Source organism: Engraulis encrasicolus, chromosome 7, assembly GCF_034702125.1.
Source record: "Engraulis encrasicolus isolate BLACKSEA-1 chromosome 7, IST_EnEncr_1.0, whole genome shotgun sequence".
NCBI classification, from domain to species: domain Eukaryota; kingdom Metazoa; phylum Chordata; class Actinopteri; order Clupeiformes; family Engraulidae; genus Engraulis; species Engraulis encrasicolus.
In genome coordinates, this window is record NC_085863.1 from 13,134,529 (window position 1) to 13,149,550 (window position 15,022).

The following is a 15,022-nucleotide window of genomic DNA, read 5'->3' on the forward strand; positions in this document are numbered from 1 at the left end:
TCTTCTTTTCCTGTGCAGTGGTGATGACTCAGATATGGACTCCGAAGTGGAGGACCGTGTGGATGGTGTGAAGTCATGGCTGTCCAAAAACAAGGGCTCCTCCAAGACCCTGGCGGACGAGGCCGGACTCAAAGGCAACAGGTCAGTGCCCTCCCCTGCCAATTCCGCCTCACTACCCACGATGCATTGCACTGCCCAGAGAAGGTTGTCCTCAGGGCCGGATCTAGCCATTTTTAGGCCCTAGGCGAAATATAAACCTGGGGCTCTCAAAAGTCATTATATAGACATAAAAGTCTGTGTTTTGGTGCTGTTCAAGTGTTTCGTCTCATATAGATATTTGATTACTTTACAGAAGCGACACATTAAGATCAAGCCTTTTTTGTATGTGTTTACCGCAACTGCCATGACAGTTGGGGCCCCTATGGAAGACGGATTTGGTCGGGGCCCTAGGCAATTGCCTAGGTTTGCCTAATGGAAAGTCCGCCTCTGGTTGACCTATGCAGCCTCTATGTAAGCTGTCATATATCATGTGATTCCAGGCCTACAGTATGCTGTAGTCAGCCAGGCTGGGATATGTGAAATGAGTGGTGCATCAAACGACTTCTCCACTATTGGCGTGGTGTTACGTTACATTAGACCAGTGGTTCTCAACCTGTCTTGAACAAATGCCGCCTTGACCTCATCATAAGCCTCCCAACGTCCCTTGACCTCATCATAAGCACACCATAGTATTTTTTATAAAAAGAAACACTACGTTGAGAAACACTACGTTAAGGAAAACAAAGGGAAAAAAGAGAAAAGCTACGTTAAAAGAAAAAAAGAAACACTACTGTACGTTAAACCTACAGTGGTCTGTCGTGTTCATGCATTGTACTCTATAAGCTGGCGGTCATGACTCCAGGCCAGTGCTCCAGTCAGTGGACTGCTACAGACCCCATCTGTCTATGAGAGATGTGACTGTAGTGTTATCAAATCAACTCTCCAATAATTTCCTCTCATGATATGTTGGAGAGCTGTTTTGTTATGTGTTTTCCATTGGTATTCACCGTACACATAAACTTGAGTAGCACTGAGCACATGCTAATTACAAATACATTATCTGCTACATGTTGGAGCTGATCACTTCAGTGTATGATTTTTTTTTTTAAGTGAAATTCTTGACTTATGACATTTTGCAGATTTATATTAGTAGACCTGACATTGATCATTACACCTCGAAAATAAGCCATCTCTTGTTTGCTTTCCAGTGCAATCCTATTACCGGTGTACATTATACTCCTCTGTTTTTACCTCACCTGTGTTGAAATTCCTTCCTCTACTCTTATTGACTACATATTTTATTTGACCTTTTCTATATGCAGTCTCTTTTCTATCATTCATCCCTTCTTTATCATTTCTTCTCCTCTCTTGTCTTCTCTTGTCTTCTCTCTCCACTGAACCCCATTGTGTCTCTTCCCCTCTATCCTTTCCTCTCTCCTCTTCTCTCCATCATCTCTTGTCTTCTCTCTCCACTGTACCCCATTGTGACTGACATATTTCATTTGACCTTTTCTATTTGCATTCTATTTTCTCTTCCCTTCTTCTTTCCTCTCCTCTCTTCTCTTCTCTTTTTCCACCTCTGAATCCCATTGTGTCCCCGCTACACTACACTGCCCTGCGTCAGCGTCAGCGTCTGCGTCTGCGCATCGGATATGGGACTAATGCAGATGCTAAGGAGCACTGCGCCTACCCATTATCATACTTTGTTTTATTGGCTACGTATTTAATTTCATTCACCTTTTATATCTGCATTGTGTTTTTCTCTTCTCTTCTTCTATCCTTTCCTCTCTCCTCTGGTTTGTCCACTGAACCCCATTGTGTCTCCCTGCCCTGCGTCTGCCTCTGCGTCTGCCTCTGTCTCTACCTCTGCCTCTGCCTCTGCCTCTGTCTCTGTCTCTGTCTCTGTCTCTGCCTCTACCTCTGCCTCTGCCTCTGCCTCTGTCTCTACCTCTGTCTCTACCTCTGTCTCTGTCTCTGCCTCTACCTCTGCCTCTGCCTCTGCCTCTGTCTCTACCTCTGTCTCTACCTCTGCCTCTGTCTCTGTCTCTGTCTCTGTCTCTGTCTCTGTCTCTGCCTCTACCTCTGCATCTGCCTCTACCTCTACCTCTGCCTCTGCCTCTGTATCTACCTCTGCATCTGCCTCTGCATCTGCCTCTGCCTCTACCTCTACCTCTGCCTCTGCCTTTACCTCTACCTCTGCGTCTGCCTCTGCGTCTGCCTCTGCCTCTCCACGTCAGATATGCGGCTAATGCCGATGCTAAGGATGCTAAGGAAGGTAAGGAGGGTAAGGAGGGCAGTAAGGACGGCCTGATGAAGGAGGGCGGCACTGGCGGCGGTAGAGAGCAGCAGGACAGCCGCTCCGTGTCCGTCATGAGCTCCCTGAGCTACAGGAAGCGCTCCAACATCAAGGACTCCATCGGCGGCCACGGCGACGAGAGCTCCCTCTTCAGCACGCTCAGCAAGGACCAGTCGGAGATGCTGGACCGCTCCACGCTGCGCAAGGCCAAGGCCAAGGGAGGCGGAGGAGGAGGAGGAGGAGAAGGGCAGCAGGACGACGACGACCGCGGCTCCGTGATATCGCAGGCGTACTCCGAAGCGACCAGCCGGGCGCGGAAAGGCCTGGACCGGCGCTGGACGTCGTCGCAGCGCAACAGCCCCGAGTTCGACAAGGAGTCCAGCGTGTCGTCCATGGCGCCCAGCCGCATGTCAACCGCCCGGCGTGGTGGCGGGATGGGCATGAAGGACAATGACGATTCTGACGACGACGATCTGAAGTCGAGCGTGAGCAGCTACGCTGTGCGTAAGAGCAGCTCGTGGCGGGACGACGGGCGGAGTGACTTCTCGGTGAGCCCCACGATGAGCCGCAGGCTGGGCGGCGGCGGAGCGGGCCGGTCCCGAAGCCCCGGCAGCGTCAGCGTCGCCGACTCCCGCGTCTCCCTCGCCCGCAGCACGCGCCTCAGCGAGTTCGGCCTCCGCCTGGACGACGACGACGATGACGACGACATTGACAGCGTGAGCATGGCATTTGGGGAGACAGGCTCCTCCTCCTCAGCCGCACGTTCCTTCAGTCGCAGCCTCTCGAACCCGGCTCGTTCCACCGACGACACCGGTGGGGACGGCGGCGGCGACGTCAAATCCGTCGGACATCGCAACTACCTGGACCCCGAGCTGGAGAAGGCCATCAACGAGGTGCTGAGCTTCAAGCCAATCAAATTCAAGCGCCGCAGCACGTGTGAATCAGACAGTGAGGAGGAGAAGACTGGTGGCGGCGTTGGAGGAGGAGGCGTTAGCGATGACCTTATGGAGAGGAAGGTCGGCCGTGGCGGCGGTGGTGGTGCCGGCACCGGGCTCGATCCAGACGAGGGTCTCGGCCGCAGCGCGTCCAGCCTCCGTCGCTCTGCCTCGGGCTCGGCGCTCGACTTCGGACGCTCCGGTAGCAGCATGAGCTCACGCAGCACCACTAGTCGCTCCGGAGGCGGGAAGAACAACAGCAAGAAAAAGAAGAAAGCAGGCCGCGACGAGTCGGAGAGCTCCTCTGAGGACGAGCGCCACCGCCGCGGCTCCCGGGCCGGGAAGAAAGGCAAGAAGTCGTCCAGGAAGGGCAAGGGCAACAAAAGCGAGTCGGAATCCGAGTCCTCGGAATCGTCCGAGTCCTCCTCCTCCTCGTCCAGTTCCTGTTCCACGGTGTCGTACCGCAGCTCCAGCAGTGTGAAGAAGGGCCCGGCGCGGCAAGGGGGCGAGCAAGGACCCGACGGCCCGGATCCAGAGAGACCCATGAGTAAGAAAGACATGAAGAAATATAAGAAGAAAATGGACAGTACGGTGATGAAGTACCTGTATAAGCCTGACAGCGAATAAGCCACTACGGTGATGATGAACACTGGAGAAGAGGTGATGCCGTGTCCCGATGGCTAGGCTTGTGACTGCATGGAGTGACACACTAACCCCAAAAAGTGGGGGAGATGCGCATGAATCCCACTTAAACCATAAATGAATGAAGGAAGCAAAGGACGGCACTCCTCAGGTTTTTTCTTTGATTATTCGCCCTCGAACGTTTCTGGCAGAGCGTGATGCCATGACCCATGGCTAGGCTGTGACTGCATGGAGTGACACACTAACCCCAACAACAGACTTGGAGACGAGGACTCTCATCTGTGTAGCATCTGTAGTGCATCTCAAAAGCTACTTTGGGCCACATTGATGTGGATACAGATATCGCACCTCATGGGAAAACTGCATGTCTGAAAAGGTTTTTTTTTTAGCCTACTGCATACATTATATAACGGTCGAGTTTTTAGTTCCGGATTTCGCCGGACTTTGTAACTTTAGGGTGATTACTTTTTTTCAATACTGTATCTCTGTCCAATAATACGCATGGGTTTTGTGTGTTTACTGACTCAAATGGTACTGTACAATCGAGTGAATTCCATAATGCACTTTGTGTGATGTGTTAACCGTCTTCCACATTTTGTTGGAAGGCAAACCAAGATGTGTGACCACTTTAGGATCATTTCATTTTCACTGACAAGCATGGGTTGTGATTTCTAATGTCGACTAGCCTCTTTTGGTGGGAGTTCTTCCAGAGAGCAACTTTAGTCCTTGACCTTGGTGTGTTAACAAAGTGCAAGTGATGAACCTCCAAATAGAAAATGTAGCTTCAAGGAAGAAAAAAAAAAGAAAAAAGAAAGTTGTCCAGTAGAGTATACACACCATACACACACACATTCATTCATTACATTTACATTACATTACATTGCACTTAGCTGACGCTTTCATTTTATTCAAAGCGACTTACAACTTTTATTTTGCAGGGTATTGGTTACAGTCCCTGGAGCAATGTGGCTCAGGTGCCTTGCTCAAGGACACTTCAGCCATGGATGGAGATGTAGGGAGAGGTCAGGGGGGATTTGAACCGGCAACCCCTAGATTGAAAGACCAACTCTCTAACCACTAGGCCAAGGCTGCCCCTCATAAATAAATACACATTGGCTCACAGATATACATCATTCACAAACACAGACATACTTTAGTATAAAGGGGGATATCAATTACAGGAGGTTAATCACTGCCACTTTCAGAACTTTCATGGGTAATTCGGTAAATTTCCTTCTTGAAGTGCCAGTGATCTAACTAACATGAATATGTCTCTCTGTCTGTCTCTCTGTCTCTCTTTCTGTCGGTTTCTGTGTCTCTCTGTCTCTCTGTCTCTTTGTCCCCCCCCCCCTCTCTCTCTCTCACGCTCTCTCTCTCTCTCTCTCTGTCTCTTTCTCTCCCCCCCCACCCCTCTCTCTCTCCAGCCCCCCGGTGTACCGCAGACATTTTTCCCGTTCGGATGATGACATCCAGGAGGAGGAGTCTCCCACCAGCAGCCCGCCCCCCCACCACACACTCCTTAACGACAGCGAGCCGCACGAGCCCTCGGATACCACAGCATGACGTGACGGGGTGGACAAACAACAACAACAACAACAACAACAACAACAACAACAACACAAAGCTTATCACATAGTGACTATCTGTGGTGGTGATTGAAGGTTTTTGGTGCCGTTGAGCTGAACCCAACTCATCAACTTTAGGTTTTTCTCATTTGTTTTGTGTGTCTGTGCGTGTGTTTGTGTTAATGTGTGTTTGCTTACGCAATTTTGGTGTGTGTGTGTGCGTGTGTGCGGGTGTGCGTGTACAGTTTGTGTTTGAGTGGCAGACATTGGGTGGATGTTCAGACATATTTGGTGGAGAGCTGCTGCTGGCAGAAAAAGAAGAATGTAGAGTCATACAGCTTTAAGACGTTTGTTTTTTTACATTGATAATCGTATTTGAAACCTAAGTATCATACTCACAAACACTGTCTGATGTCTGGTTTCAGACTCTCTTCACTGGTCTCTTGAAGGTCAGCATGATCTCACAGAATGCCGTGAAATTACAAAATCTGAGGCAGTTTCACAGACTTTGACAATATTCTGTAATGGGATCACGAAAGAGCATTTCGATGTTGGCCCCATGCATGAGTGATTTCTCTATATTTCCATAGCTCATATGTGTTGCATGTTCTCACAGTCTTATGTTCCAACTTATGTTCACTCAGGATAATAAGGATAGTAATATCACAGTTTTTTTCCTTAAAAAAAGAAATCTTACTGACAGGTTAGGGTTTGGGATTGTTTTGTTTTGTTCTCGGCACGGCTTGTAACCTATCAACCAAGTGGAAAAGGCATTTCTAAAAAGCATTTCTTTACTGACAAGTTAGGGTTAGGGTTTTGGTCTAGGCACAAATTAAATTGCTATAGCAATTTAGACACAGAATCTAAGTTATCAACCAACTGGAAAAGGTAGGCTATTACACCACCGGTTTGTCAGTTTTCTAATGATAGTCTCTACATAGTGCTGTGGGAACATAGAGAAAGCACTTCAATGAGTCCATCACAGAAAACACTTACGTACGTAATCCCGACACAGAACTTTGGTGAAATCCATGGCACTGCCACAAAGATCTGTGCTCATTTCACGGAGTTCTGTGAGACCAGGCTGTTAAGGTACATTGTGAACAGTTGTGCAGACACCACGTTTGTAAGGGCCTCCGCACATCGGCTCCGACAAAGTTCGATTCCATTGTTGTCAATACAACCCCGCAACACCGGCGCCAATGTTCGCAAACATTCGCGGATGTCGGCAAGGGATTAGAGGCAAGTTCTATTTTCTCTGTGAAATTGTCTGCGGTGGTCGGAATTGTGTCGGAAGCAAAAGTGCTCCGCAGTGCTGTCGGAGCCTATGTGCGGAGGCCCTAAGAGTCCCCTGCACAGTCACCTGTCTTGCCGGTGCCAAGCTGCAATCAAAACTGCCAAGTGTAGTAAAGATGACAGGCAGCCAAGATATGGTCCTCGGTACAAGTCAGAGGAGTAGATGTGTGCACATCCCACCCGATGGGCCAGGTGCAGGACAATGAGAGTAAATCCAAATGAAAAGAGAAGTCCGCGACACTGCTTGTCTATTTATGATTTAAACGAGCAACGTTTCGACCTTCAGGTCTTCATCAGGCAAAGTGGCCTTTGCCTGATGAAGACCTGAAGGTCGAAACGTTGCTCGTTTAAATCATAAATAGACAAGCAGTGTCGCGGACTTCTCTTTTCACCTCGGTACAAGTCAACCTCCATCCTCCCATCCTTTCCTCTTGCTTCTGGTCTCTTTCCTTTGGATGTCGCCCCGCCTAAAGTTTGCCCGCTCTTTGTCTTCCAAGGCAAAACAACTTTTTGAGCATTTTTTTTCCCCAGTCATCATCCTGATGGCATAATATGGCATGTGGCAAAGGAGATAATTGAATTGCAATTTTGCAGGATCTATTGAATAATACTATGATGATCAATCATTGATGTCACAAGGCCACAAGGGACGGGAAAGGAAAGGAGGAAATGGTTTGGCATGTAAACACACAGTCACCATGAATCACCAGGATTGCGTTTTAATATGTGACCTTGCCTCCTCCACTTGCCTCCTCCACTTGCTTCTCGTCATGATGACATCACTGACAACAGCATTATATTTCAATATCTTGCAAAAGCTCAATTGTAAAGTCTTTTTCTCATTTGCAATTGGGATGGTGAATGAAAAACAGTCCCTCAAAAGTTGTTGTGGCGAGGCTGACAGCTGGGAAACTTTATCGTTTTCTCCACGGAGGAGGGGCCAGGAGGCGGGACGAGGAGACAAGCACAAGTGGAGGAGGCAAGGTCACTTATTGGGATGCACCCCAGGTCCCACAGGAGATACCAACTGGAATAAGCTCCGCCTATTACCCAGTGGAACCACATTTATTATAGCTCCCCTATGATTGGCCTTAACTGGATAGTTGGATGCAGTATCGGAGAGCCTCATTGGCTACAGCCATGCAGTGGCCTAGTATAAAGGCACAAGGCATCATCACTCATCATGGTCATAGCACAAGCATGTTGGTTGATCAAGTCTCCGTAATATGTCAACTGAATGTACTGCCCTTTATTATGGAAATGGATGGCTCAATATCAACATACGCTAAATCTTAACTTCATGTTTTTGCTTGTCGTGTGTGTGGCGTATTTGTGGAAAAACGGCTTCAGTGGCCAATCTATCAGAACACACGCACACACACACACACACACACACACACACACACACACACACACACACACACACACACACACACACACACACACACACACTTCCTGTGGTGCAAAGGGCTTTGATAAATATTACTTGCCAACATTAGTGTGGCCAGTGTTTAAATAAATCAAAGAATAAAATTATCAAAATGAAGTGAATGAACTCCCCCATAAATATGTGATTTCAAAGCATACACTTTTATATTTGAAGCTGCGTGACTGTGGGACTACATGATATGCTCTGTGATCTATGCCTTCGATTAATAAATGAATTTTTAAATTAATATATGGAAATCTGAATAAGCTCTAAACGTGTTGCTTCGCTTTTGTTTTTTGTGCCCATCTTGGTTCTTGTTCATGGAGTTTTTCTTTTTGATGTCCTAAACGAAATAAATATATTTGCTATTTGGAAGCCGCTCTTGTTCTTTGTTGATTTCTCGTGTGTGCTCCATGTGTGTGTGAATGTGCATGTTTGTGCTTGTATAGTAACTTATAGTGGTGTAAATCACAGTCTCCATGGCGATACGATTCCATATTGATTTCTTAAGGCAGCGATTCAATTATTTTCAATTCTTAAGACTGCCCCGCGATACAATACGATACAATTAGATTTCCTATTACTTTTCCACTTCTATTATGTCATGGAGCTAGGGCATTGGGTAGGGGCCAGCTATTTAATTATTTTCGAGACTTACTGTAAGAATGCCCTAAGATACGATACGATTTGATTCGATAGTCGGCCGTAGGATTGATGCATCCATACGTAACGATTATTATTATTATTATTATTATTTACCCCCCTAGTAACTTAGAGTAACTAGCTTCCAGACAATCATCAGACTGGTAACCTTTCACTGAAGTCCCAAGTAGGCCTATGACGCATACACACAGACACACACGCACACACACACACCTCTAACACCCAGGCTATTGTCATATTGTACACAGTTACAGAGAGAGAGTGTGTGTGTGTGTAAAGACAAACTTGTCCAGACTTGTACCTATACACCTTTAAATTCAGTATGTGAGTGTTTTTTGTTGTTTTTTTTTTTTACAAAATTAGTGCCAGAAAACAGCCGTGAGCAAGCAGATTTATGTAGTATGCTTAACTCCCAGTTATGTTGGCTTGGCTGCTACAATAATGAGTTGGAGCCTACTGTGTATATACAGTATACTGTACAACACACTGGTTCCTTTATGCCTTTTAAAGGCTGCACGTCGGTCTGTGGCTTTATGGACTATAAATGCACACACAGTATGAAATGATGCATAGCGCTCATTACCATGGCCAGGGATGAGTGTGGAGAGGCGCCAGATTGGCCCCCTGCATGAGGGTTGAGACTGTATACGCGCATTGAATTATTTATTGGATTATTATCAGAGATTCTTTTAGTATCCAGTCCCTCTGTTAGTATCCTATAATCTTTCACTTTCACTTCATAACTTCATAACATGGCTGGAATGGGATGAAGAAACAGACCGGGCATATTCAGCCAAGACCGGTCAGCCAGGCATCGAGAGAGACAATGAAGCCTGTGACAACATTTTTAGTCTTCTTTTATGAGCCATTTTGACCACAAGAGCCAAAATGAATTTTAAAATCTGACTTGGAGAGGTCAGCTATAGCGGCATGAGGAATGGTACCACTACATTTAGGGGCAAAAATCACCAACAGTCCACCGGGCAAATGCCCTGTATGCCTTATGGCCAATCCAGCCCTGACTTCTTTGAATACAGTGTACGCATATTGTAGGATAAGGCTCATTAAAAATGATGAATCTCCACAAAGACAAACGGCACAATCGAAAGATTAGCAGAACTTGTTAAAAGGCTGGCCTTGTGTAGAACAGAATGAATGCGACGTACGTAAATGTGTGTGTGTGGTGTAGCCTATAAGATGCTCATATACAGTTAAGTTTTCAATGCCTATTGCAACGTTCCGCGGGTGGAACGGCGTGCATTCATTTCTCCGTCTGTTGTGTCGCTATTAATAAATCGCAGGAATCATGTCCAATATGGCGGCACTTTTGACGAAGGTCACGTGTGTGGGATGGGTCAATAGCTGTATCTTAATGGTTTAAACTGTTAAAAAAAGGCTGTGCATCTTTTTATCGGCAGCACTCCATGAGTAAACTTCTCAGTAAGTTCTCCCACCTTATTACTTAGCATCTTTGTGGCTTGTTCTGATTATGACTGGAGTGGAGTTTGAGGCCCCTGTAGGCCGGAAGGTGACCCTCGAAAAGTGCTTCAGAAACCGAACTTCGCTCCACAGCCTCCGAACAAACAGACATTCGGTTCATAAAAAAGAAAGACGTATATAGAGGATTTAAAACCTCAGTTCGGATTAGTCCGCACTGCAAGGCTATTCAAATTCGCAACGTGTAATGACGAACTACTGTCTCCGAGGCGTATGTAGATATTCGGCCGGCGTAATAATACTTTTCGCCTCGAGAGGTGCCACGGTTGAGGCGTCATCAGAAGGAACGAATCAGCTAACTGCTATGTCAGCTGAGATGAGGAGTAAACGGAAGTAGCATGGCTACCGAAGGAGCTGGTCGATCATCTAGTAGTACCGAGGAAGACGAAATCTCGACCGAAAATGTACAAAAAAGACATCTTCGAAACGCAAGTTGTGTTACATGCATATATCTTCGGTCAAGCATGAAGAAACATACGGTGGAATACATATCGAAATTTTCGGCAGTGGCTAGAATTGAAGGGTGAGTGCAGAGACGTAGCAGAACATTTTAAGCAATGTATTGAGTTGGAGTTTGACGAAATTCCCGAGGATGCGGCTTTCCATCCCACATGCTACCGGAGGTTTATTGACAAGCGGGAAATTGAACGAGTCACACGGCGTGTCTTGCGAGAGGCAGAGAGGGGAGATGGCCAACAAGACCCCCAAACTAGCCAGGCTACCTCCGCTTCATCGGCTGTGACCACCACTCCGACCAGGAAACTGCGATCCAGATCAAGCTTGGCCATCACGAGCTCTGGTCCCGTTCTTCCTGCTGTCTGCATGATTTGCAAGAAAGACAGCATCAGTTTATTGTCGCGAGTGGCAGACGTCAAAAAGAACGAAAACACATACTTTAACCGCAGGTAAGACTACTCTCACCCCCACCACACAGTCTATGCGAATGCATCCCATCCCCCAAACCACACACACACACACACACACACACACACACACACACACACACACACACACACACACACACACACACACACAGATGTTAGTAGAAGTTGACTGCTGCACAATCATTGTTTTTTTTTGTCTAATTCTAATATGAATGCACGTGTGAATTGGCATAATGTGTTATGTATGTGTGTGGGTGTGAAATTACATTCCAATAGCCTGCAAAACATCCCCATGCCTATAGTATTCTTGATAGTGTGATGTTCGTTACAGTATGTGCTTCCCTTTGGAATACTTGGTATTATATCTGTTGCATAGCAAGTAAGCTTAAACTCCACCAATATTATTTATTCACTCCAAGTTAATTTGTGAGGGTGGCTATTGCATATCAGCGACAACATGAAGCCCCACTATGCTTGTACTGATATGCCTCTTTTTTTTGTTGATTTGTGTTACAGACAGGATATATTGAAGAAGAGGCTCAGTCGTGATTTTCCTCAGCTAGTGTTCCACACCCCCGCCAAACGCAACACATCTGAACTGGTTTTTGCTGAGAACTTGTCGACGAATGCAGTCTTGGACTTGTTACCATCAGCGAGGAGTAGTGTGTGTGTGTGTGTGTGTGTGTGTGTGTGTGTGTGTGTGTGTGTGTCCGCCATTCTATTCCATTTGTATCATTATTATTCCTTTTATTATGGTTATGTATATAAGTTAATGCCAGTTCATGAAAATGCCGGTTCATGTGTATGCCACTTGTTTAGATTTTTTTATTTGTTGTATAGTTATTAGTGAATAAATGAATACATGAATACCTGAATGGTCCTTATCATTGATCATTAGATTATTTCCATTTATTAATGTGAATATGAAAAGGTAACCTTATCATCCACTTGCATAATAGTTGTTGGTGCTATAAACAAAGCACTGTTACAATCACTTAGAGGGTTATCAATAGCCTGGGTTATCTATAGCCTACTTATTGTAATTGTTTCCATTAATTGCTCAAAACCACAGTATGAAATGTCAATTGCAAAATTGTGCCTTGTGCTGTAAATAAAGCACTGTTTATAATTTATTTAGAACTTATCCCAATCCAGAGATATATGCATGAGTATTATTTTTGATAATTGTTATTATATGTGAACATGAAAAGGTAACCTTATCATCCACTTGCACAATAGTTGTTGGTGCTATAAACAAAACACTGTTTGGAGTTACAATCACTTAGAGGGTTATCAATAGCCTGGGTTATCTATAGATTACTTATTGCAATTGTTTCCATTAATTGCTCAAATCCACAGTATGAAATGTCAATTGCATAATTGTGCTTTGTTCAGTAAATAAAGCACTATTTATTTATTTAGAATTTATCCCAATCCAGAAATATAGGCACGAGTATTATTTTTGGTAATTGTTATTATATACCCTCTTCAAAAGGGTATTTTGGGAGATTCTTATAGGTAGGTCAGACTTAACAACAACAGACGGCTTGTCATTATTTTCAGTTTTTCAGACGGCTTGCCACTTTTTCCCCGTAAATCGGCTACGTGATTGGTTTAAAACGGTCACATGGTGTCCAGTGACGTAAAAATCGTCATTCCCTACAGAGGATAAGATTTCTTACTAAAATGTCACCGTTTTAATTACGTGCACGATTACATGAAGCGGACATTTCACGGTAAGTTGAACATAGCTTTTGTCGTTTCATCATCATATGGACCTGCTGTTCGGAAGCTGTGGAGCGAGGCTGAACGAAAAGGGCTGTCACCCTACGGCCTACTGTGAGCATCGCGTTAGGTGAGCTGGAGTAAGCTGAGCACAGTGTTGGTGGCAGTAGTGATCGAGACATCGCGCACACACACACATGAAAACATTTGACACATCTCTCTCTCTCACACACACACACACATGCAAACATAATGCACAGATGCTGCATATATCACGCACGCACACATCCCACACACATCTCGGTAACAATGAATACATTTAACACATCTCTCTCTCTCTCTCTTACTCACTCACTCACTCACTCACTCACTCACTCACTCACTCACTCACTCACTCACTCACTCACTCACTCACTCACTCACTCACTCACTCACTCACTCACTCACTCACTCTCACACACACACACACACACACACACACACACACACACACACACACACACACACACACACCTGCACCTGCACCTGCACCTGCAGTGGTGTCAGTGAATAAGCTGAGGGGAGGCCTACTGGGATCACATGAGCAGGCAGACAAGCAGCCATCATTTGCCATGCAGGCACCATACAGCTCAGGTGACAACAGCTGTGTCACAGAGACAGAGAGCCTCAGCTGTGTCACAGAGACGGGCAGAGAGCGAGGTTTCCATTAATAAGATGGAGAGAGAAGAGGAGAACAAGGAGAAGGTTGAGTTACTATGTAGTAGAGGGGGGAAATGGAGAGATCACAGGATGTGCCATGAAAGGGAGAGAAAAAAAAGCAGTGACTGGGGGTTCATTCTAATATGCGGACTCCCGTCCTACCTTGCATCCTTGCATGCTTGCGGCCTCGCGATGACGTCACTGATGACAGAAGTGAATGTCAAAATATTGTAAAAACGCATTTCTAATGTCATTTTCCCGTTTCTGGCAATCTGTATTGTGAATGAAGAATAGTCCCCCAAAAGCTGTTATGGCAAAACTGACAAAGCGGGGGAAACCTTATTGTTTTCTTCACGGAGGCGGAGCGTCAGCAAAGCGCGAAGCCACAAGCATAGCAGTGTTTCCCCAGAATTTTAGTTAGTTACGGTGCTGGGGCGTTAAAAAAAATTTTTTTTTGGCTAAGCACATTCAGAAATTACATTCACAACATGAAATCTTTATCTTTTCAGGGGCCTAGGCCTATGTAAGCTACTGGATACCTGAATTTCCCCCTGGGGATTAATAAAGTTACTCTACTCTACTACTCTACTCTACTCTACTACTAGTCAAGGTGGTAGGTGTTTCTTGTCAAGGTGGCCGCCTTAGCAATAAAGTGCTGGGGGAAACCCTGCCTAGACCGAGGAGGATGGTAGTCCGCATATTGGAATGCACCCTGGGTCTGATGAAGCCCCAGTGTGTGGTGCGTGTTGGCTCCTGTAGTCTTTTGGCTGTTTGCATTCATCATTGGCTGCCTGGCTAATGAGCGCTGCTCCACAGGCTAGCGCTGCGCAGTGGGGGAGCTTGGGGACACTCTCCATCTTACCACAGCGCCCATCCCTCATTTTGGCTGTCTACTGTAGGCTATGCCAGCAGAGCAGAGTGGAGGTGGGGCGGATTGGTACACACATTAATGAGGAGTACCATCACAAATATGTGATTAGAATTTTGCCCAAATTTTGAGTTCTCATTATGATGTCATAATGTCTTTGCGAGATTTTTAACACAGAAGTCTATAGGAGCTGTAGAGTGTTCCAGTAAAATTCTAGAAGAACCTCTAGAAAGTCCTTACTCCTCAAAGGGTTAATACGATGTTCCCTAAAATGTTTTGTAAAAAGGGATTAGACAAATGCAGTGATCTGGGAAAGCAGTGTTATGAATAGGAATTGTCAGTGCTGAAATGACTGTTTAGGGTTGTTTGTTTGGTACAATGGAACAATGGATTGACATTAAAACAAACAGGGCGGGGGGGCGCTGTCACGCAGCGCGCTAAGCCCCCCACATTTGGGCTTGCATGCCCACCCACGGGGACCCCG

The 15,022-nt window shown here is 45.9% G+C and overlaps 1 protein-coding gene and 1 long non-coding RNA gene across 2 annotated transcripts in view; one reads left to right on the plus strand and one right to left on the minus strand.

Annotated features, from left to right (window-relative positions):
- Positions 1 to 5,422, plus strand: part of LOC134452474 (unconventional myosin-XVIIIa-like) — a 177,800-nt gene extending 172,378 nt beyond the window's left edge. The window contains exons 42-44 of the mRNA XM_063202880.1: positions 19 to 141; positions 2,277 to 3,930; positions 5,337 to 5,422. Of these exons, the coding sequence (XP_063058950.1) occupies positions 19 to 141; positions 2,277 to 3,897 (1,744 nt within the window). The 3' untranslated portion in view covers positions 3,898 to 3,930; positions 5,337 to 5,422. The remainder of the gene's footprint in view (positions 1 to 18; positions 142 to 2,276; positions 3,931 to 5,336) is intronic.
- Positions 5,423 to 6,166: 744 nt separating this feature from the next.
- LOC134452475 (uncharacterized) lies at positions 6,167 to 8,571 on the minus strand. The gene is made up of 2 exons (XR_010035465.1): positions 7,166 to 8,571; positions 6,167 to 6,913 (listed from the first exon to the last, which is right to left on the minus strand). It is a non-coding gene; the product is annotated as an uncharacterized LOC134452475 (long non-coding RNA).
- Between the last annotated feature and the right edge of the window lie 6,451 nt (positions 8,572 to 15,022).